Source organism: Micrasema longulum, unplaced genomic scaffold (assembly GCF_059751315.1).
Source record: "Micrasema longulum isolate JH-2025_06_02 unplaced genomic scaffold, ASM5975131v1 h1tg001119l, whole genome shotgun sequence".
NCBI classification, from domain to species: Eukaryota; Metazoa; Arthropoda; class Insecta; order Trichoptera; family Brachycentridae; genus Micrasema; species Micrasema longulum.
In genome coordinates, this window is record NW_028278307.1 from 104536 (window position 1) to 129808 (window position 25273).

The window sequence follows — 25273 nt, forward strand, 5'->3', positions numbered from 1 at the left end:
CACTTATCATCACCAGTCACCATCCGCTTCGATATATTCGAATAACGATCAGCTGTGAAATAAATTTTATCTTGCTTCCTAGTCTGTTCAGCCCGTTGTCATAATCAAATGAATATACTCTAAGGTCATAATAGTAAAATAAAGGCATTATTCGATTGCCATAACTAACAGCCGTTATTTACTATGCACATCACTACTTCAATTTTTTCTGTGCGCGGAATATTTATTTGTTATTTCAATCTTCAATCAGAAATTATTATCGTACCAAACTTTTAATAATGGAGGTTCTGTACTCGCTGGAGACATACTTCTAATACGAATTAATTACAATGCGTAGTGTCAATAACTGTAAGTTGATAAAACACTATATTCTTAAATTCTCACGTTAGAATATCCTCAGTTAATTTTTTACAAGACAAAAGAAATTTCTCAGTTGAAGGTTAGATCGCTAAAACAATTAATGTGTGTAAGTCGTTTATTCTCATTCATGTAGTTAGCGCATCTAATAATGGTATAGTTTTATTATGTTTATCCAAAATATGAAAGTTTTATTTAAAAAATACATTTGTTTTTGTAACTACAAAATCTTAATTTTATCAACATTGTCAAAAGTTACTTTCTTTTGTAACATTCGACGAATCATTATTCAGTAACATACAATTAAACTTGTTAATGCATTTTGTAATGTCAAGTCGTGTATTTATTATAAACTGGTGTAAATTGGAGGCTTGAGCACGCCAGTACATGACAGGAAAATTTTCACGGATTTATACATACCGCACATTGATAATAATGAGAAAAATAATCGAGATAGGTAGTGAAATTTGCCTCCTAATTAATAATATTAATGTAGACATTTGTTCTATAAAATAAGGAAGAAATACAACTTTTGGTCCAAAATTAAATTTCTGATTAGACTGGGATCATAACATTTATTATATTTCACTTTGAATGTTACTGGATATTAGATAAAAAAATCATTGACACATTTTTGATTCTGTGGTTACACGAGAAGATCCCAGCAGATGCTCGTACGAGGTTTTCCTGTATTTTGAATTATTGCATACCCAAAATACGCGCACGCACGACTTTCGCTCAGATAAATTTCTCTTATATGGCCCAAAGAGTGTTCAATGTCCTGGATGAACATATTAAGTTCTTCAAAATGAAAGCCATTTTCAGGAGAGGTGTACAAGTTTGTATTTTTTCTAAGGGAAGAGACCATTGCAGGAGACTGCTGCGAGACATTGCATACATAACAAACATAGAAAGGATTGAAAATATTCAACAAAAATTTTTAAAATACCTAGATTATAAAAACAATAAAATGCTTTGTACTTACAGCCAATCTGCCAAACAAAATGGATTTTTTACCCTTGAAAATAGAGGCACTGTATCTGAATTATGCTCTTTACATAAATTATTAAATAATAAAGTAGACTCTTTTGACTTACTCTCCAAAATTAATCTTAATGTCCCCTTTCGCGTTACAAGAAATATGTATTTGTTCCATCTACCAGTCTGTAGCACTAACTATTATTATTATTATGGATAACTTATATAGCGCCATTTTCGTAATAAAATACCTCAAGGGCGCTTTACATAGTGATTCTATTGTTAAATTAATTTAATTGAAGCTTTTAAATTTGTAATTTAATGAAAACAATTTATTTTGTTGTCACATGCTACGGATTTATTCAAATGATTTAGAGAACAAGTGAGTTTTAAGTTCTTTCCGAAACATCACGTCACTTTCACAGCCTCGCACCTATGCTGGGAGAGCATTCCATGCCATAGGGCCTGCGACCGCAAATGCGCGTTCACTAAATTTAGTGCGCTATTTGCGTAGAGGTATAATAACTTTTCCTCTCGCCGTAGACGTAGCTGATCTAAGCGTGAGACGCCTGTCAGCTAGTTCATCTGGAATGCATAGTTCCCTTAGATATTCCGGAGCAGAGTTGTGCAGTGAGTTATACATAAGCCAACAGAGTTTGTATTCGACCCTCTGTGAAAAACATAGCTGCACAACGCTCTTTCCTCTATCGTTCTTGCTCTAACTATAATGATTTTTTTTCATCTATTGATATATTTTACATGCCTCTTAATTTATTTAAAAATAAATTAAGCCTCATTATTTCTGGCTGCCATACGATCCCACTTACTATTTAATGGTGCTCACACTTACACACACCTGAACACTTACTCCTAGGCTAATACACAAAAACACACATCTACACTTACTCTCATACAAATACACACCCTTTTGTTGTAACACAATTTAATAATACGTATGATTCTTATTTAGAAACTTTGCTGGTCTGTCTTTAAACTGTATTTTTTTAAATGTTACTACATCATTGTCGACTGTTTGTTTCTTTAAAATAAATAAGTAATAGATTTATATATAGTACTATTAAGCGTGTTGTCCAGATATTTATTGAAATTTATGTTTATGTAATAATTTTTAGTAGTATTCTTTGATAATATCCATGCTTCCACTTTCTATTTTGTTGTACCCCAACCCAACACAGGGCTCTTGGTCTCATAGAGTTGGGGATATGTTATATTTTTTTATAATATGTGTCTTAATATAAATAAGTAAATAAAATAAATAAAAATGTCTCACCTTGCATCGACAGCCGAAGTGTAAGACCGACAACCTTGTCCTTATTTGCATTTACCACTGCATTGATCCAATAATAGCTTTAGCACCTTATAAGGGTTAAAACTAGTCTGTGATTTCACTAATCAACTGATTTTATAAGGATAAACCATTCTTCATGTTAATCCATCAGCCTATTTTACGCTTGTATTTTTTACCCGTGTAATGTGTTTTAAGGAGTCTACCTATCCAAATTGTTTTTAACCACTAATCATTTCCCCTTTTTTTAAAATTAAAATTACACGGGATCACCATAAAAATATAAAACATATTGATAACAGTGACCTTGAAAATCTAAGCACCCCTTTAACTCCATTCTCTGGATGGATATGATCTTTAAAACTAGACAGGAGTGGATTAAATGAAATCGCTTTCTTAATTTCTACCATCTCAATTCACACTTCCCATCATTAAAAAAACAACTTGGCAAGAACACTGGACTTATTAGCTCCATAATTTCACAGAAATTATTATTGAGATTAATATTCCGGCGCCCTCCAACATACCCGTCAGAACAGTTGTTCCAATACATGAAGGTGCTGGATACGAGACAACTGTACCTAAAAAAAGCACTTAAACACTTCTGGTCGAACAATAAGGAGGGGTCTCAGCAAAATGTCCATACGAGGTTTTCCCAGAGCATGAATTATGTCATATCCAAAACCCGTATGACTTTTGCTCAGAGACATCTCTCATTTATCGCACTGGGAGTGTTCAATATTTTGGAAGAGCGTGTTAAGCTCTCAAGGACAAAAACTATTTTCAAGAAAGTAGTTAAGGACAAGATTTTCCTTAGTGGAAGGGATTTGAGTAGGAAACTCCTTGATGATTTTCCGAATGTTTGAGTTTACTGTTTACCATATTGATGTGTCATATGTATATGCATTTAAAAAATAAATAAAAACATGTTTCTGATCCTATATTTGTGGTGATATACTCATGTGTCTGTGTCAACTAATTGCTAGTCACATCTCAACACAGGACTTTTAGTCCCATGGAGTTGGGACTTATGTCTCAAATAATGTGCAATGAACTTATGTACGTAATATGTGTATCAATAATGTAATATTTAGTTATCACTGTAAAAATAAAATAGGATATAATTATTAGTTAAGTATACCTCGATCAAGAAGCTTGTGTAGCTTTGAAACCGGTCGGTAGAAAAAAAATAAGTGGTTAAATACAAAGTTGTTTTATATTTATTTTATTGAATAACAATGTCATTAAATGATTTTTTTCTAGAAAAATGGATAATACTAGACGAAATTTACTAACAAAATATAGAGAAAAAATAGTCAATGATTTAGATGTCAAAGACATACAAGACAGTCTGATATCTAGTGATGCTTTAAAGCTCGAGCAGGCCTATATTATCAATGATGCTGTAAGTATTTTATTTTGTTATTCATAAAAGATATGTGAAAAAATGAAAATGTTGAGTAAATATTAGATCAAATCGAAAACGGGGGGTGTATTTGTTGCTGTTAATGTTGATTTATTATCAAATTGTTTAACATTTTACACTAAATTATAAAAATTTGTAGCAAGAAGTCATATGGGGGGTTAAATGCAAAACCGCCACTGTGAATGATCTCTATTTATGGGAAGATCAACAAAACCAGTAGCCAAATGACTATTTCTTTCAATGTGCACATTCAACATAACATGAGTAGTCTTTTCGCTACCTGTTATACCACACACAAGTTGCACATTGAACTTAAAAGAAATAGTCTTTTTGCCGCTGGTTTAGTTAGTCTTTCCAAAAACAGTGATCGTGCACAGTGCCGGTTTTGCATTTAACCCCCTCATATATGGATCCTACATATATTTTTATTGATGCTTAACCCTTACCACTCCTGTGTCGAATGTGGCTCGACATCGTATTTCTTACGCCGACTCCTGTGTTGAGCTTGACTCGAAATTATACGACGCAATTATAAATACGAACCGGGTTGTGGTTAGTGTCGCAGATCGGAGGTCCGAGGTTCGCACCTGCTCTACCACAACTTGGTCCCTATTTTCTAATAGGGAGTTATTTACACACCTTGTTGACAATGGCCTCAAAAATTGAAATATTTGGCAAGATCATAAGATTGCAAATATTTTTATTAAAAAAAAAATCTACAATTATAATATATATCGTGATCATAGTACAACAACAGATGTGTGAAAAATGCGACATTGACTTTCTTTTATATTTAATCTTGAAATGGTTTAATATTCCAGGTTTTAAAAATGCATACATATAACTAACCCAAGTATCAAAGGATATACTTTTGAACTTATCTACATAAAGTGTCAAAATAGAATTTCAACTCTCATGTAAACATGCGTCGTTTTTCTACAATCATGACGATATGATATTTTTCTTTCAAATACTAAATGTGTCATATTCCCAACACTTGAATTTGTAAAACAGGATTGAATTTGTCATATTCCGACTTTCTACACAATTAAAAAAAAATTAAGGAGTGCAAAAGCTTAAGTCAGCCATTTTATCTCCCCACACATAGTATAATTATATTAGGGTTACCCGAAATTGATGTTGTTTATAATGTCATCCATTTTTAACAGTCAGTTGCGCTTCAATCGCGCTAGTGGTTAGTCGTGTTTTGTGTTTATTTTAAGTATTCATACACTTTCTAGCAATTGGTTATAGTTTTTAAAGTTCAAATTCTATGATTCCAATTTATAATGTTTCAATTTGAACCGAGTGAAGAATTAGTGTAAAATTTGATGCTGTATCATTTTTTTAAGAAAGAGAAAGCAACGGTTGCCACTAAAAACATTTGTGATGTATTGGGGGATATTTTGGACGTTCGCAAGTGTCAGAGATGGTTTTCGATCTGGGGATTTCGATTTGAAGAATATCCTTAGAAGTGGAAGACACACTAAAGTGAATGAAGTTATACTGGATACTGAAATTAAAAACCATCCAACTCATTCTATTGAAAACATGCGAGCACACTCGGATATTCATGGTCAATTGTTCAACGCAGTGTTAAAAAAATCGGCAAAGTGTGGAGACAGGGTAAATGGGCACCACATGAGCTAAGCGACGAGCACCTCGGTGACCGAGTAAACGCGTGCGAAGAGCTGTTACAAATGCAATCAGAAACATCTTTTTTAAAATTATGTCATCGCTTCTGATGAACAATGGGTGCCATATTCTACACGACAACTTAAAAGACAATGGTTATCTGAAGGCCAAATACCAACACCCACTCCTAAGACTGGCCTTACCAACAAAAAAGTGTTTTTTTGTGTTTGATGGGATTCCAAAGGCATAATTTATTATGAGGTCCTCAAACATGGACAAACAATTAATGCCCAACTTTATTGTGAACAATTGGACCGTTTATCGGTCGAAATAAAAAGTCCGCCTTTGGCAAATTGAAAGAAAGCGTATTTGCCACATGATAACGCTTGCCCGCATACGTCAAAAATCCCAAGAGAAAAATTAAAAAGTCTCTGAATATTGTTAGACATCCACCATACTCTCCGGACATTGCTCCTTCGGACTACCGCCTGTTTTGTTTGATGCAACATTTCTTGGAAGGAAAAAATTACTCTTTAACTATGATGATGTGTAAAAGGGCAAAACTGAATATTTCAAGTCAAAGCCCATTTTTTTTTTTTAAAAAGGCATTAAAATGTTACCAGAAAGATAAAAGAAGGTCATAGAGAATAAAGGAAAATATATATTGGAAAATAACTTCTAAACTAAAGAAAATAAGAATATTTGAATTTTTTATTTTAAAAATAAATTTAACATTTGAGTTTAAAACTTAAAAATGGACTTTTTATTCTTATTTTTTTGGTCATCTAATTACTCCCCTGTCTGTCAATAGTGACTAAGATGCTTGCCTCATACGTGGATGCTCCAGTTTAGATTCCCAGTACAGTAAAACTCCAATCATCCGGATAAATGAGTGCTATACGTTCTGGAATATGCAGAAATACCCTAAGATAACTTTTACTGCTTTTGAAATAATACAGCGAATTGGAATCACATTAAAAACTTACAGCAACAGTACAGCAAAGTTAATTGCTGTGGCTTCTTAATTTTTTATTATAACATCTCCTTTATTTTTTATTTTCTGAAAACGATCCGGATACTTGACAATTTTGTTGACTGGAGTACGGATACACGGAGTTCCGCTGTAATTAAATATGATATTGATCCCGAACTAGCTTGTATTCCCGAATTCGGCCTGTTGTGGTGCAAAAAATAAAACAGTAACAAAAGTCGTCTAAAAATTAAACCAATATATTATTCTTGCAGAGAGATCGAGCCGAAAGGGTAGGAGTATTATTAGATGTGTTAATACGCAACGGTAACAGAGCTTTTGATCTATTTGTTGATTGCCTGAAGAAAGACTATGATTGGCTGTGGAAGTTACTCACGGAAGGAGAAATATCTATTCAACGTGAAATTGTTGAGGAAACATTTGAAGATGTTCTTAGTAGAGGGGATATACCGAGACTTCCAGAGCACCATGTTGAGAGAGTTGAGTTGGTAGGTAAAATATTTCATAAGTGATACTCGATATCGATGGCCACATGAGTATTATTTTATTAACACATAAACTACAACAAACAAGCTACTTTAAATGTTGTGGTTTCATTGTCTGAATCGGTGTTTTTCAACATTTTTTAATATGCGACCCCTTTACGAGTATAAAAATACTTCGTGACAGACAAGTTGAAAAACACTAGTCTAAATTATTTTGAAACAATAATATTGTGACATAATTACTGTCAGATTCTTTTTTTTTTATGTTTTTCGGATATTGATAATATATTTATACTTAAAGGCCTCTGGGCTGGTATTCCGAACGTGTTTACAGTGCGCTATAATGCGTATTTAGTACGTAAAAACGCGCTACACAGCGCTATAATTTCGTTTGAAATACCAGCCCAGGTGTTATGGCTAAGACGCTTAACTTACACACGGAAATTTCCGGGTTCGATTCCCGGTAAGAAAACAAAAATTAAATGTGACTTTTCTTAAGCCTGGACGGTCTGTGCAGTAATTCACCTCTGCAATTGAGCCTCCTGGCCTGTTGTAATGAAAAAAAAAAATGGCCCAACGGTTTCAAAATTTTATAATTATTTTTCGTACATAAGTAAATCACAATATGTTTTATAAATATTACAGTCTCATATTATAATTTTCGGCAATGCGCGCAGTATCTTATTTCAATTAATTAAATTAGCTTAAATATTTCATTAGTATGAAGACATGATTATATTAGTTTGCGACTATGGGCATATGGCTAAAGTGTGTGTTGTGTGTTAAAAATTCATATATTCTCATAATTAAACTTAAATTTCATATAAAAAAATTCATTAACGTAATAAAATAAAAATATGATGAGACATAATAATGCAATTGTTTGTTAACAATAGAGTAAATTATTTCCAATAAAAACCCTTTAACCTCCTAATCTATTTTTGTTTGTAAATAAACATTTGTATCGCAAGTAATCACTATTCTTTTATATTTGTTTCATAAAACATAATTACATGAATTAATTCACACTACAGTAACTGTTTTTAGAGCATTCCTATATTACCAATTATGTATAGTATTCATAATTTTTATTCAAGCTTTTTTGGTGATTTTGAATTCAATTAAGTAAATTCATATCTCTCTTTAAGAGATTTCACCGATGGTATTTTTTGTAGATGATTTTATGATTACAGCTACGTAATGAACCATTTTTCTGTTGGTTTTTCTTGGCTAAATATTAGAATGGTAATCACGTTAACCTGCCAGTTATTGTTATCCCTAAATAGGAAAAAGAGTTAGACGACCAACTCCATAAACTAAATAGGCACAGAATGCTCGTTCTACACGGGATGTCTGGGAGTGGAAAATCTACCTTAGCGATAAGTGCACTTAGAAAAAACCCCTCACTGATAGTCAACAACTTTAAAAAAAATGTATTCTGGATTAATGTGGGAGACTGCAACTCGGAAGAGCAAATTGTGGCTTTACAACTGAGGTATGCACATGCATGCTGCACTTTACTAATCAATCACTTTCCGTTACTGGCTGCCATTTAATAAATGTACATTCATCGTGTCTCGCTGTTCCAGATTGTATGGAAAGATTTGCGCAGTGGATTTATATAACGACTGTAGTACAATAGATACTCTATCTATTATGAGTTCCAGCTCTCACTCGATAGGAATGGATTCCCAAGGAAGTGAGCATTATAAAGACTTGCTCAAACATGCCTTTGAAACTGATAATTTAAAGGAAACATTATTAGTAATAGATGACTTGCGTCTACTTAATGTAGCTCAAGCATTCGATGTTGGGTGCAAAATCATGATCATTACGCAAGATTCAACTCTCACTGAGAAATTAAATCCTACTATAATAAAGGTAAGTTACAGCAGAATTTTATGAAAATAAAATGTGACAATGTCCGTTTTGTATTTTCAAGTAAATGTATTCTCTCCGTTGGTTCTAGATACCGGATAGTTTGAAGGAATCTGAATCTCTTCAGCTGATATCTCGGTGTGTGTGTCAGGAAGTGGATAAGTTACCTCGGGCGGCACACAAAATTCACCACATTTGTAAAGGGGCCCCTTTATTGATGGCTATGCTGGGCGGGATGCTTGCTGATAACAAAGAAGAACTGTTGCATGATCCTAAAAACTGGAATTATTACATCAAAAGTTTAAAGAACAGAGATTTTTTGTTGTAAGTATATTCCTTTTTTTTAAAACTTTTGTTAAAACTGATAAGATCCATGTCACACATTTCTACAACTTCGGTTAGTAAACTATTTACCATCAATATTTCAATTGGTCAAATTTTAATTCAGATAGAGTTCTATTTTTTTTTGCAGCAGCAGCAATATCTTCAAAAGTCAAACTGGACAATCCAAGTCAACCATTAAGATGTGTATCATGTCATTAGGTGATCAGAAACACATGGCAGCCTTTAAATCCCTCGCAGTCCTCCCGAATAATGTAAAAGTTTCCACTAAAGCTCTCAGTGTTATTTTAGACATGCCAGAAGCTGAAGTTAAACCTTTAATGAAGAGATTCAAAAAGAAATCTTTGGTCAACGAGCATTTCAACATAGATCTTAAGAGCTATCAATACGAAGTTCATGACTTGATTATGGAACATTTGAGGTCGATTCATTCTGATGAAGAATTGAAAAAACTACACGCAACGCTGATACTCAGATATAAAGATGTCTGTCATGAGAAATCACTAGTGCATTTGCCCGATGATGGGTACATAGCTTACTGCATCAGCTATCATATTCTGAATAGTGGTAATATGGACAATTTGTGGGAATTGTTTCACACTTTGTACAACGATATTGTTTTTATAGGAAATAAAATAAGGCTGGCAGGGCCCGCTGATGTCGTGCGTGACTTGTTGGAACATTCCAACAAAATAATAAAGGTAAATGTACGTTCATTAATATATCAACCTATGCTCAATTAAACTCTTTTGAAATAGTTCTTCTCAAGTAAAAGAGATTTTGTGCTGTGAAATCAGATTTTTGTCTTATTTCTTTTAATGATATTTATCCGGATTTTCATGAATGTTTGCACATTTACCAAAGTTTTACTGCTGTGCATATTACCTATATTGATAAGACATGTCAAAATGTGTTAAATTTAGATTGATATATATTGGGTTGATGCAAAAGTTATGACCGTTTTTTATGATCGTAGGTAAAAAAAAATTTTCTTCAGAAATGATGAATAGTATTTTCTTTTAAATGATTCCATTGTATAAAGAATGCTTTCCCTCTACTTTCTATTCAGTTTTGGCCTGGCCAGAGTACAGTGAAGAGCCCTTGTATTTTTTCAAAATGTCGGTCGATAAAGTGCATTTACGTCATTGTTTACTTTATGAATTCCGTAAAGACAATACCGCGAGTGTGGCAATCAAAAACATTTGCAAAGTGTATGGAGCAGATGTCATCAAAGTTCGACAGGTACGATGGTTTGCAAAATTCCGATCTGGGGATTTTTCACTAATTGATAAACCACGTACCAGGCGGCCATTGAAGTCTGATGACGACAGTTAAAAGTCATAATTGACACCAATCCACGTCTAACCACCAGGGAAATCGGATCGATGATGGGAGTCAACCAAACAACCGTATTAAGACATTTGAAGTATATGGGGATGGTTTCGCGGTACGACGTTTGGATACCTCGTCAATTGTCAGCTGCCAATTTATTGGATCGTGTTTCAACGTGCGTTGCTTGGAGTGCGAGACAATAACATGTACCTTTTTTGCATCGTTTGGTAACGGGAGATGAGAAATGGGTCGTGTACAACAACGTGACAAGAAAAAGACATTGGGCTATACCTGGACAAGCCCAATTAACAACTTCGAAGGCCGAAATCCATAAAAAAAAAAGTTATGCTTTGTGTTTGGTGGGATTGTAAGGGTATTGTGTATTTTGACCTCTTGGAACGCAATCAGACGATTACAGCAGAACGATATTGTCAGCAATTATCCAAATTTAACATCGCTCTTCAAAAGGATAGACCAGAATTGGTAAACAGAAAAGGGGTAGTGTTTCATCACGACAACGCGCGACCACATGTGTCTTTGATGACCCAACACAAGCTAAATGAGTTGAGTTGGGATGTTATCAAGCATCCACCGTATTCTCCAGATCTTGCTCCTTCCGATTTTCATTTATTCCGATCACTGCAATTTTTTAAATGATAAAAAAATTGTTACAAAAGAGCAGGTAAAAACATCCCTTACTACATTTTTCGCATCAAAATCCACAGAATTTTATACTAATGGTATTAATAAGTTGATAGAAAGATGTGAGAAGGTTTCAAGAACTGATGGAAATTATATAATTTATTAAATAAATAATACAAATCTTTAAAAAAATGTTTAATTGTATATGTAAAAAATGGTCATAACTTTTGCATCAACCCAATATTTGTAATTTCATGATACTGTTTATATAAGACCTTTTTGCCAGTCATTCTAACTAATGAAACATTTTCATATCTTTTATATTTTAGAAAGCATCTGAAGGTGAATTCATAAATGAGGTAAATAAGTTTATTAGAAACCATGCTCATGACTTGCACCGTTATCCTAACACGGACATCTTTCAAAGTGTTCTTCAACATAGTCAAAAAGGAGTTTTGGGTCAAAAAGTGCATCCATTAACTATGATGGGTGACAACAAGAATCATCTTTACTTTCAATTTCAGTAAGTAATTCATATAATAATGATTCCTCGCACTATGCAATTTCTTGGAAATTCTATTCTGAACAATATGTTATAGTTTTAATTTATTTCATGGCATAGACAATAAGTTATTTGAAAATTTTTGCAGTGGCATCTAATATATATAAATAAAGGTTTCAGCTCTTTAACTTCACAAACATCAACAGATGAAAGAATTGAAGGAATATAGATGTTCAAATATGGGCAGAATGGTGAATGTTACACAGTGTGTAAAGTGGCTACTTAAACCAGCCATTGACAGGTCATAAGCCCTGTAGATGCCTAGACTTCTATATTACCTTCTCTTAAATGTTCTTCATCTCTGTTGTAATATGTTAATATAAAGAACTTCATAATGTAGAAAACAGAAAATCTATTAATGGTTCTCTGAATTATTTTATATCTGGGATCTTTATTTGGTTTTTAGTTTGCACTATATGGAACACAGCAAGAAAACAGCTAACACAGAATATTTTTTAGTAGACTAGTTGTGTTTAGTAAGATGAAATAAATATTCTACGATTTGTTGCAAGCTTGCCTTATTCTATGAATATTTTTTGTTGTATTTTAGAGGTGAGGAAGATGTAGAAGAAAACGATTACTTTACTCTCGATGTCAGAGACTCCATCTGTGTGATAAGATTTTTGGTGGATTATATACTTGTTGGTAACTCCAATGGAAATATAACTGTGAGTACATACTTTTCTTTTACATACATATATTTATCTTCTATGTATTTTTTCATAACATTTCATGGACTGCAATTATAGCTTTGAATCACAATACAAATCATCTAGGATTAACGATACTTTAAGCGTCTCTTTGAACAAATAGTACCTACTGGATTCGACCATTCTACTGCTAGAGTAACTTTGCTGAAAAATAAACCCGCATAAAAAAGCCAATGTTTCAACTAAAAATGTGGAAACTGCTCATATTGTAATTTTTAACCCAAATGTGTAATTGATTATGTTGTTTTAACTTTAACTGTAAATTCATTTGTATTACCACATATTGTACCAAATTTAATTTTTTCAAAATTTTACAGCTGTGGGATTCACTTAAAAACAAAAAGCTAAAAACTTTTCATGGCCATTCAGGGGCCATCAAAAATATAGCTGTAAGCCTGAAGGCTCCATACAAGATGGCCTCTACGAGTGATGATGGTGTATTGAAAATATGGTACTTGGATTACTGTTCTGAAGAAAATGGTGCGGAATATGAAAATGGAGTTAACGATGCTGACTCCGAATCTGGTAAAAGTTTAAAAATTTTATAATTTGTAATCATTTATTGCTCATATGTGAATTCTCATACGAGATTCAAATACAAATCTCAAAGGGAAAGTACTTAAACTTGTTTTAGTATTCAAGCATGTTCTATTTTCCCAACTTTAAGACTGGGTGCTCTTACAAATATACACTAATTTGAATATTTATTAACTCTCGTTCTTACCAAAATTAAAAAGCGGCACATTTATATTTTAATTACTGCTATTCCTAAATATGCCCTTTTTTTTCTGCTCAACTTGGTAATCAGAATTACACAGAAAACATATATTTTTTAATTTTTTATTTTATTAACATTGATAAACTAGTCCGGGAGGTAGCGTTGCATTTTAGGTAGTGTTTTTACGTCGATCAATTGTTGTCTTTTTCGATAGATCTGGTATGACTAATGATAAAACCGAGCGTCAGCTGACGCACCCGCAGTGGGTGGGAGGCTGCGAAAGTGGTAAAAATAAAAAAGCCATAGTACGCCGGTTGAAACGTTTTTTAAAAGATAGTTGACATCACACTGAGTTGAAAAAAAATCGTCAGCTGCATAGTGGAGGGGGGATTATGCATCAGCTGCTCATTTGAACATGTAAAAAAAAAAGTGGTAGTACGCCGGCTGAAACTTTTTTTTAAAGATAGTTGACGTCATAGTGAGTTGAAAAAAAATCGTCAGCTACGTAGTGGAGGGGGGATTATGCGTCGATTTGTTTTTCAAGAGAGGGATTTTTGTGATACGTGTCAAATCTCATGAACTCTGTTTTATAAAATTACAACTTACAATTAAGCCCGAAGGTAATCTAATTTATAATTTATATGTATTTTATAATTTTCTTTTATATTTCATTAGCATCTAATATAAATTATTTAAATTAGGGATCATACACAGTAAAATATTGTGGTTTGAAAAAACGATAACTTTAATATTTTTTTAAGCCGGTTTTTAGCGTGTTTTGATGAGTTCCTTTTCAGGTTATCGATGCATCTCTATACTGGCTTTAATTTTCTTTTTTAAAAACTCAAATCGTCATGTGGGCCAATTATCGTGTTTTGAAAAAATGATCCTCAATTAGCTTGAGTGGGTGGTTCCTGCTATGAGACCTTTGTATTACTTTTTTACCACAAGAAGTTTAAAGGCAAAGTTAATTTAGTTTTAAGCCAAGCATACTGTGTATTTGTTTTTTTCTGAATAATGTTTTATGTTTCCAATTTATTTTTTAATAGAACAACAATGTTATTCTTTAGTGTCCGAGGAGAAAGGACAGAGTTCCTAATAACCTAATGGATTAATATTATTTCATCAAATGCTAAGTCTAGTTATTTATTTTCAGGTGATCGCTTTCAAACTCATTATGATATTCAAGACAGTCAGTTGACCATTAGTCACCCCCACGGAGCGCTTATTGGTATTTCTTGGAGCAAGAATGAAGATATTCTATCGCATACAAACAGTTGTCTAGTGCTCTACAATTCCAATGGCTCCAAGATAAAGGAAATTACACTCGAAGAAAATTATACAATAACCTGTAGCATCCTGTCCCTAGATGACGCCCTCGTGATATGTGGTTACCAGTGCCATGTAAAGAAGAGTAATAGATATGGAATAAACTTATACAGCATTAACTCTGGTGATGTCATCATGACGTTTCCTGAAAATGCTCCTATCCGATTGCTTGCTTCCGTTCCAGGTAAGCTTTATAGAAAACTATCTTTTACTTGCGGCTTCGCTTGCTTGGTATTAGGGAGAAATTAGTTAGGTAATTAATTCGTTTTATCGTTAATCAATAAGAATTTTCCCAATGGAATATATTTTTTCGAGATAGAAAGTAGCTTGTATCGATTGCCGGTCCTCCAACTATCGCTATGAAAATTATATGACGGTCTGTTAGTTTATAGCGACGTAGCATCGTTATTCTGTTCACAAATCCAAAATCCTACTACAAAGCCAAAAGGAAAAGCAAACAACCATAGATAAAGTAAGTCAATTATAGAAATTTAAAGAATTAATTTCAAATAGATTCTTTTAGACATCTAACCTTACCGCCTACTCATTTTCAAATAATGTTGCTCATTGTTGACATATTAAATCATAGAATTAAGAATAGTCCAGAAGGAGCGTAGAATCATATTTGAATACATCGGACTGTGTCAAATAATTCCCCCACTGTGCCCTACTTTCGCCGCGCACATTCGTGAGGTCGCAGCGTAATGTTGCTTGATGGGAAAAAAAGAGCAATCTGTTAATTTCTCTAAAATTTTATTATGCACGCGGAAATATTGATTGACACAACAGAGTAGATAAGTAAAGGGTCATTTAATAAGAGTATTTGAATTAATAAACTTTAAACATAAAATATAAAACAAATTTTGTTTTACATAAAGCGGATATTTTTATATCATGTTAAATAATATTTGATGTTTTGAAGATAATTTCGGTCAAATGTCCACCACAGAGTTGTTTAATCCGAGATCCAATTTTCTCTTATTAGATGAGCAAAGTAGGGTAAAAAAATTTACTACCCTGGCAACACTAACGAAACTCCCATTTTGTTTCTTCGACAATCTGACAGACGGAAAAATAATTCAATTTTTAAGTAATGCATTTGTTATATACACATTTATTTGTTAATTACACATGAAATGTGATTGCATCCTGTTTCTTTAAGTTCCTAGCAGTATTTCTACACTTTAAAAAGACACAACACGGCATAGTTGAATTCAAATCAGGAGTTGTGTACTGAGCGACGTCTACAAAGAAACTAATGGGTCAAAACGTAAACCTACTTATTTATGAGTAGTTTAGTCGCCTTCTGTTTGATGTGCGTATGCCGTTTCTGGACTATTCTTAATTCTTTGTATTAAATATTTTTTTATTGAACTTTTTTTTAATTTGGTATGAAAAATAAGTATCCTATTTTACTTCTCACCTCTCCAGCCATCCCCATGCAAAAAATTATGTCAATCGATCAATCCGTTGAGACGTGAAGGAATCAAACACACTTTTACATTTATAATATGATTATTTTTTTATTATTTATTTATACTTTTACATTGTTTGTAGTCTATTTTTTATACAGAATAATGTTCCCTCACTGGGGTCCTGTGCCGAGGGAAACATTTTACAAAATGTGAAACATGCCTTAAATTAGTTATTTAACAAAGTTAACATAATAATAATAATAGAAATACGTAATTAATCTAATCAACCCAATTATCATTAACATAATAAACAATATAAACTAAAATAATCAAAACAAACATAACCAATTTATACAGACCAATAGAACAAATTTCATAAACAGTACACACATTTTACCTATTTGGCTTGATCCACTCATCGATCCGTACGCAACCCATCTCCACTATCTATTTCTTAATAGCAATTTTATATTGAGAGTACTTACAAATTGTTCTTATGGATAATGGAAGCAAATTGTACACTTTGACCGAGTAGTAGGCCAATCCTCTTTGACCGAAGGTTGTATTAATTTTTATTTATATTTATGGATTACTACTAAAACTTAGCCACAATACTGCGGTTGCCACAGACAAAATAAACAATAAATACCGCTGAAAAATTTAGCATACTTCAGGAGCATATATACCAACAATTTTTTTTTTTTTTTAATACAATTGGACTCTCCAAACCCGCGAAATTAAAAAATGCCCGCTATTTTCTGAACACACCTCGCATAATAAAAATCATTGGATTTATTTTTATCAGAAAACTTGTGTATTGTCTTTAAAAAAATATGTATTCGGATTCTATTTGTACTCATTTCTTAAAGAGCTTTATTCATTTGTTAATTTTATTTTATTACTAAAATAGCAGTACGCTATTCTTCCATAGAAGTGAAAAAGAGGTTAGCACACCTTATTATTTGTTAACAGACCGGTAGACCCCATATTGCTAATTTAAAAAAAATTGACATTCAATTTTACTTTTAAAAAAAAATGTCTCAGGTCACCCGAAGAGTATTCTAGTTCTGACTACAATCCATCTCAAAGTACACAAGTGGAACCATTGCGCCCCAAACCCGTCTCAAGCCAGGAGTAATGTCACCCAGACTAAGATAGCGGACATTGAAGCTTTGCAAAATGAGTACCAATTCCAAACAGCCTGTGTGTCTGATGATGGAGCCTATATCTTCATCTCAACAACTGACTGTAGGATCCTCATTTACAGTTTGAAAAATTATTCCTACGTTTCAGATTTGAACAATCGTAGAGGGTAAGAATTATTTTTATGTATTACTAAACACGTTGAAATTTATATATCTTTCATTTATATCTTATGTGTTTAAAAAATATAAGCTACAGATAACAATCTGTCATAAAAGTCAAGAAAATAATTAGTTGTGAGTGTTATGGCTTTTCTCTTATAGACCTTAAAAAAATTATATCATAATTTTGACGTAACCAATAAAAAAAAGACTACTTATAATTGGGTATTGCCTGCATAAAAATCAGTTTCAGTGCTGATTTTTTTAATCTTTTAACAGACCCTACCTAAATAAAACACTTCTTAAATTAGTTTTTTTATTATTTTCAATATTTTTAGTATCGTAATGAGTATGGACACAAATGAATCTTGGGACAGTGATATAAATAATCCAAGTTACTACCACAACCTAATTACTAAGAGTGGAGATGATGTTCATATTGTGAAAGTTTGGTGTTTATTATCTTCTCAAATTGCTCCAGATACGGCTTCCACTGAGTGAGTATTATGTACTTATTTTTGTACTTTTATATAATACGAGCTGAACCCAGCAATGCTTTGCTATTGCTAGATTTGAGTTCTTGCTTAATAGGTTAAATGAACACAATTGAAAGTTTGATATCAATTATTGTATTTAGTCCTAATTAGATATGTACGTATACATTATTATTTTTGTGTTTTGGTTTAGATAAATTGTGAGGACAGAGAATTTTGATAAATAGGTGTTCGAACATTGTTTTCTTGTCACTGTCTTGCAGATGCCTCCCAGATACTGTGCGAAAAAAACAACTGCATGTCAGACCTTCTGTTAAAATAGACAAAATCGATGTTTCGCTCTACCGTTTTCCGTACCTCAAAACTGAACCGATTTTGTTATTTTTTTAGACAGAGTATCAGAATAAAATTTTCTGTATCGGTATGATTTGCGTTTTTCAAAAATAGTTATATTTGTATACCGTGCGCCCGAAGATAGCAGATAAAACTGTGTTTTTTTATGGGTTTGAATGGTTCTAGTTCCCTTAATAAACCATTTTTTAAAAAACGAAACAATATAGGGACACGTCAATTGTAAATATCTATAATGTGTAAAAAAGAGCTCTACGCTGGTTTGGACAAGTAGAGCTAATGGACAATGAAAGAACGGCTAAACATATTTACAATGTGAATGTTTATGGATGCAGAAATAGAGGAAGACCGAGAAAGACATGGCATGACCAAATCAAACAAATACTTGATGATGGATATGGCAAAAGTCGGAATAATCGGCGCGCTTGCATGAGAAGATCTATGAATATAGAGAAAGCGAGATCTAAATGCAAAGATAGAGTGATGTGGCGTTCTATCCTCTCTCCCTACCCTTACGGGGAAATGGCGTGATAGTTATTGAAAAAAAAAACATTTCTCTAATGCCATAATTCAGAGAGAAAATACATGAATCCGTTTGTATGAAGAAAAGTCGGACCGCGTTTCCTCTTAAGTTTAACCATAATTAAGTATACTTACAAAACTTGGTACGCTTATGATTGAATTCCAAATCTAAAAGTAGTTGTAGATATTCAAATATTTAATTTAAGTAGGTACCTAAGTACTTGTTTATGTTTAAATTCCAAAACATAAAATAATCAATTATTTTTAAATAAAGAATTCTTTTAGCAAATGTCAAACTCTGCTCAGGGATGCACTTTAGTCAGGAATGCGATTTTCAAAAATGTATAGAATGTCAGTTGATATTATTTTAGTACAACCAAAAATCCAGTAAAAAATAAATGGGTAGAAATTATAAGGAATTCAATGAAATAATCGATTGGGATCCATAAAAAAGCGATTATTGTCGGTTAGCATTCAAAAACAAACTTTTTTTCTACACAAAAAAATAACATCCATCCATTTTTTGTACACACATTCTCGGCGAATGCAACCCTGGTGATGGATAAAAAAAAACATTTACGCTCCTAACTTTTTTGTGCTTAATAAATTGAAGATTTTATGAGCTATAAACCTTCTCATGGCAGAGATGTACATTTATCTGAAAATCGCACGTAAATCGGTCCGGTAGTTATCGAGTCCATCGAGAACAACCATTTGAACATTGCCTTTTATATATATAGATTGTAGTTTCTTAGTTAATGATAAATGTTACAAAAATATGCTGATAATATTACATTTCTAGCAGCACTCTTTCTCATCAACCCTTAAGTTATATTTGTGGTGTTTATTTGTTAATTTTACTGTAAGATAATAATCTGAAAAATTCCATACAGAATGTGAATGAAGAATATTTATCTGATACAAATAAATGTCTGCTTTTTACATTATTTGATTTTTAAAATCTCCTTATTTTCTTAATAAGTCAAAATTAGGCTATTCACAATAAAATGCCAAAAATTTAATTACATATTCATCTTTCACATACTCAAGTGCCCCCCATAAGTTAAATAAAGTATTTCTAAACAAATGTTAATGTTACTAATGGTAAAAAAATATTTCAGAAAGGCCAAGCTATCTCTGAAGTTTGACTGCGTATTTGACATAGTGCTAAGTTCTCCGATTATAGCCAACACATATAATCCTAAACATTTGAGTACACCGGTACGCAGATCTGAAACTCTGAGTAAAACTATGGATAGTCCCAAAGTGAATGTTCATAAAAGTACTAGCTTGGACAGGCACGCTTTACGCCCTTTAAACTTAACCAATGGCTATACAGCCGACTCTCCCATTATTAATCCTGTTACATCTTATAATCCCCTCATAGCAGTGATTGACAAAAGCAATAAAATACAAGTGAGTATGATTTATTTAAGATACATTTATCACTGTCGATTTTTTTTATATGACAAAGTTGTTATAAAATGTCATTGTTTTCTTTGCAGATATTAAAAGGTAAAAAGGTAATGGAAGTCACACCCATTTCCGAAATTAAAATAACCGTGGTTAAACTGTCCTTATGTGGTCGTTACTTGGCTTACGGATTGAAGAATGGAATAGTCAATTTATTTTATTTAAACATAGGATTCAACAGAAAAATCATGGATCTAAATGATGATGTTTTTTATTTAGAATTCCTCACATTAAATATTCTCGTCGCTGGTGGAAAGAACAGCGGTCTAATGATGTATGAAATAGCAACAGACAGAGGAGAATCTGTAGCGAAAATGATAATTCTTAGTAGAAATGAATTAGGCTCCCAAGAGTTAATTAATGATTTGAACGGCACTCGCCGACCTCGAGATTACAGACGGGATTCCGATGAATTCAACACTAAATCTTCTCCGACTTCACTTTCTGGTACATCTACCATAGAGCGCAATTACCGGTCATTTAGTAGAAATCCACCCATACTAAAGTGTTACTGGTTTAGTGTCGGCATTGTGAGTGTGGCAATAGATGCCAGTGTAAAACTTTGGAGCCTGGACCCCCAATTACTAGCGGTGCTTGTCGCCAGCCAGACCAATTTTTGTTTATCGTGCGTTACACTTCATAAAAAGAAAACTCTGGTGCTCTGCGATACTTCTGGTCATTTTCAGGTGAGTTATTACTTTATATGCTCGATGTGAAATATTCTCGAGACGCCAATTGAAATTCTAAATTCTGTTCCAGATCTATAATTTACTGTATAATTCTGAGAAAGATCGTCTGAGCGCAACTTTATTCCATTCGGATGAGGTTAAAGAATGTATTTCCTGCTGTGATGTTTCACCCAATGGGAAACTATTGGCTATGGGCTTAGAGAGAGGCTATATTATGGTATGTATAATTTTTATGAATTAATATTTCCTATTATTGTAAAGTTATTCCATCATTCCCTTTCCACACCTAATGGTGCATAGGGCACTGCATTGGTACACCAATCGCAGCGTATCTTAATCATTTTTTTTATATGAAGGTAAGATGACCAGTCTTACGCTTCAGGTACCAGTCCAGGGACTGTGAAATATTTTAGTGTAAAAACACCCTTTTAATTAAAAGGCAAACGTGCTGATCATGAAAAGTTAAGTTATAAAATTTAAAAAAATACTTAAATGTAATTGAGGGTGCTGGTGTTTTTACGGCTTTTTTTTGTAGTACTTATGTGGAATGAAATAAATAAGTCAAATAAAATAAATAAATAAACATAATTTATCACAAAATTTGGAACCAATAAAAAAACAAGCCACTTGCAGAAAACGAAGAATGATTTGAAATGATTCTATTGACAACATAATTCGGTTCTGATTTCCAATAATTGTTTATTACCACTGTACATTACAGTCATTGTTGTAATTCAATTGTTTTTTCAGCTGTGGAGTATGGTAAATAAATCGCTCATCTACAAACTGTCCCTTCACACTTCCAAGGTTGTGTTTGTAAAGTTCTCCCCTGGCCCCCTTACTAGTAACAGTGATCCTGCGCCTCCCTCGTCCCCTTTCGCAGCCAAAATGTTCTCCTTCCCTCCCCCGGGGGGTCCCAGTAGTAGCGAGCAAGACCTTCCAGCAGAAACACCTTTAGTCCTCGTCTCCCTTGCAGGACAAATGGCCTGGTGGAATATATCGTATATTTTAGCCAAGAAAGTACAAAATAAGAGACGGAGCAAGTAAGTTTTTCAACAATATTTCGAGTATCTCAAAATCTTAAAAAAGAAGACAAATTAAAATTACAAAACAACAATTTTAATATGTCAAAGAGTTTATGGTAAATAAATAATAAATATAAGTATGAATAAGAACTTTAGAGCCAGACTATCAAAACTGCCATAACAATTTCCACTTAATTTTTATTGTAAATATGCATTATGTATGTATGGGAATATTTTCTAAAATGCGTACAAAATTATATAAACTATATTTACACATCATTTCATTGCGCCAGTTTTTCAAAATACATACATAATTTATCATATTCATTTAATAATGATCCAAAAATCATATTAATTCAGAAAAAAATTATTTTTTAGGGGGGGCAGCACTAATCACCTTGTCCCGACACCGCCTTGCTTCCCACTTCCCGATGTGCAGTGGGAGGGACTGTGGAAAGGAAAGAGGTAATTTTTCTGTGTTTTTACGATTCTGTAAAACGTTTTTTATAAGCTTACTTATTTTAAATGTATGAAACTAAAATATGCCTTTTTTTTCAGATCAAAAACAAATGCTGCCCGTAAAGAATTACTGGCATGCATAAAATTAGTGGGAGATTTAGCTGATAACTTAATGATAGATGACAAATTTTCTAAATTTGTTACGATTGATCAAAGCGGGACTTTGTATATCATGAATGTCTTAGATAATAATAACACAAATAATAATGGATCTTGAAAAATTTACCGCGATAGTAGTAAGCGTGTTACTTTCTAAATAGACTGCCAAAAGAGGTGCTAGCTAATATGAAGAGCCATTTTGTATATTGTTTACAAACATTGTTGCTACGGAAACTTTTCTTTGGTTTTTCTAAAACTTGGACTGACCGCAGGCAACGATTTCAATACTTTAAGGTCTAAGGATGATATTATGTATTTGGCAATACTTGTTCATCAGTGACATCTCTGTGATCAATTTAGGCACAAAAATATGTGATTTTTAATTCGATTCGCCTATTAAGAATGATCCTTAAGATAAGATTTTTTTTAATCTTTTGAGTATTTCTATGGTTACCGAATTCATAAAATAGAATAGTTGTATTTTATAAGTAAATTGTTTTTTTTCGAGTTATCTTTATTTTGATAATTTATCGTGTAGGTATTAAAGCTGTGCAATTTAAACCTCTTGTCTTAGAAATGGCAAATTAAGCACTGAAAAACCCATTTAATAAATACAAATTGATGTAACATGTTACAATTTTTTAAAGCTGTTTGAAAACAAACTAAAAAATGTATACCAATCACCTAATTTTGTTTGCTATGGTGGCATCTTTACCTTCAAGTATGTTACGGAAAAAATATGTAATATTAAACTGTGAACAAAGATAACAATGTGAATGACACACATATGTTAATGTTTTTCCAAATTTTCGAATTTAGGGGTTATTTTTATGGTTAAACAAAAAGTGATTATATTATTATATTCTTTGTAGCATAGGTATGTAGGTAGATTATTGCTTGAGAAACTGATTTACGATTAACGACTGCGAAAAGTTTTTTTCAAACTATGATTGATGTTTTAAGTTTTTCTGTACATGCATAGTTATTTTAAATACCTACATAAAACGAAAATTAAAAAACTCAAAAGGGTTTCTCTCTCACATTGCGTTTAAAATAATTTATTATTAATATTTTTATATTCAGATCATATACAGGATGTTCTTTAAACCCTGTCACATCCGAAACCATGATGGTCAGTATGGGCAAGAAGACATATTAGCATATTTAAAAAAATATTAAGGACAAATGAATTTTTTTTAATTAAATATTTAAAAAAACAAATAGTTGCTTACTTCTGCACAGGAGAAGTGAGGGGAGCGCGGCGCAGTATCAGACTCCCCTCTCCTCGTTTCTCCCCTGCAGAAGTAAGCAACTATTTGCTTTTTTTAATATTTTATTTTTTTAAATTATATTTGTTCTAAAAAAATATTTTAAGGTGCCAATATGTCTTCTTGCTCATACTGATCATTGTGGTTTCAGATGTGACAGGGTTGAATGAACACCCTGTATATCTATCATATTTTCTCACAATTTTGTAATCATGATCGAATTTTGAACAAATATATTTATTTTCGCAGATTGTCCCACAATATTTTTATTCTACTAAAAATATCAAATTATATGTTCGATCAAACATGTGTTTAAAAATTATTTAAGTTATCTCATAATTTTGACAAGAAAGTGGAATTGTTCAGTAAGGTCACAATATATTTAATATACGAATTGAAATTCGTTCGAAATGTACAAAGTCTGATTTATTAGTCCAATTTTATCTCTACATTAAATTTTATGTTTTTGAAAAGAACACGTTTTTAAATAAGTTATACGCAGACCGATAAATAGGTCTGTGGTTTTATTTTACTCTATCTTAACTTAACCTGTTCTCAAATATAAGTCATGGACCCTCTATTAAAGATATGTTTGGTTATAATAAAATAGAGTCATAATATTTTTTAATTTTATTGAAAGTTGTGCCTTAGTATTATAAGGATAGAAGTTAATAGTTTATTGCTCAATTTTAACTAAAGAGACGGTTTTATTAAGATCTTCATTGGTTTATTCTGAATCGTTTTGTAAACCAAATATGCATGTAGGTAGTCCATAAACGAATCTTAATGCTGCTTAATGTAATGTATCCATTATTTTTAATTTTATAAAACTTAATGAATACAATCATCTAGAATAGAACTGATTTTATAAATATACCATAAAATATTATTTTTTCCTTCAAGGTCTTAAAATGGTTTTTGTTTATTTATTTTTTCACCTCATTACGGATCATTTTAATATACAGTAAAACCCCTGTTTTACGTTTTTCAAGGGAGAAACGAAAAAATGTGTAAAACTAAGGAAAACTAAAGTGAGGAAATGAAAAATGTATGGAGAAAATGAAATTTCATTAAAATATAATTATTGTACAAGACTATACTAAATATACTGCAGAAAAATTGTAAGAACTGTCATGATTGGGGATTATTCATATTTACCAATGATATTTTTTTTTTTTAAAAGAAATATTTGCGTTCTTATAATTTACGCAAATATTTAATTTTGAGGGCCATTTTCAACGAGTTGTAAATAACTCACTATTAGAAAATGGGAATCAAGTTGGGGAGTGGGATTCGAACCACGGACCTTCGATCCGTGAGTCCTAGACACTAGCCACGGGACCACAACCCGATTCTAATTACATAATTAAAAATATTTTGTTTTTTTTTTAAACAATACTGCAATGTGTTACTTTTTATTGAA

At 32.4% G+C, this 25273-nt stretch overlaps 1 protein-coding gene across 1 annotated transcript; it reads left to right on the forward strand.

Annotated features, from left to right (window-relative positions):
- The first annotated feature begins 192 nt into the window (after nt 1-192).
- On the forward strand, nt 193-22850 carry Dark (Death-associated APAF1-related killer). The gene is made up of 19 exons (XM_088233544.1): nt 193-348; nt 3905-4046; nt 6948-7181; nt 8465-8673; nt 8768-9059; nt 9148-9380; nt 9529-10099; nt 11702-11895; nt 12485-12602; nt 12962-13169; nt 14519-14875; nt 17151-17418; nt 17749-17907; nt 19899-20193; nt 20283-20936; nt 21010-21156; nt 21690-21982; nt 22343-22429; nt 22523-22850. Exons 2-19 carry the CDS (start codon nt 3909-3911, stop codon nt 22698-22700), a joined length of 4635 nt encoding a protein of 1544 aa, XP_088089670.1. The 5' UTR covers nt 193-348; nt 3905-3908; the 3' UTR covers nt 22701-22850.
- The last annotated feature ends 2423 nt before the right edge of the window (nt 22851-25273 follow it).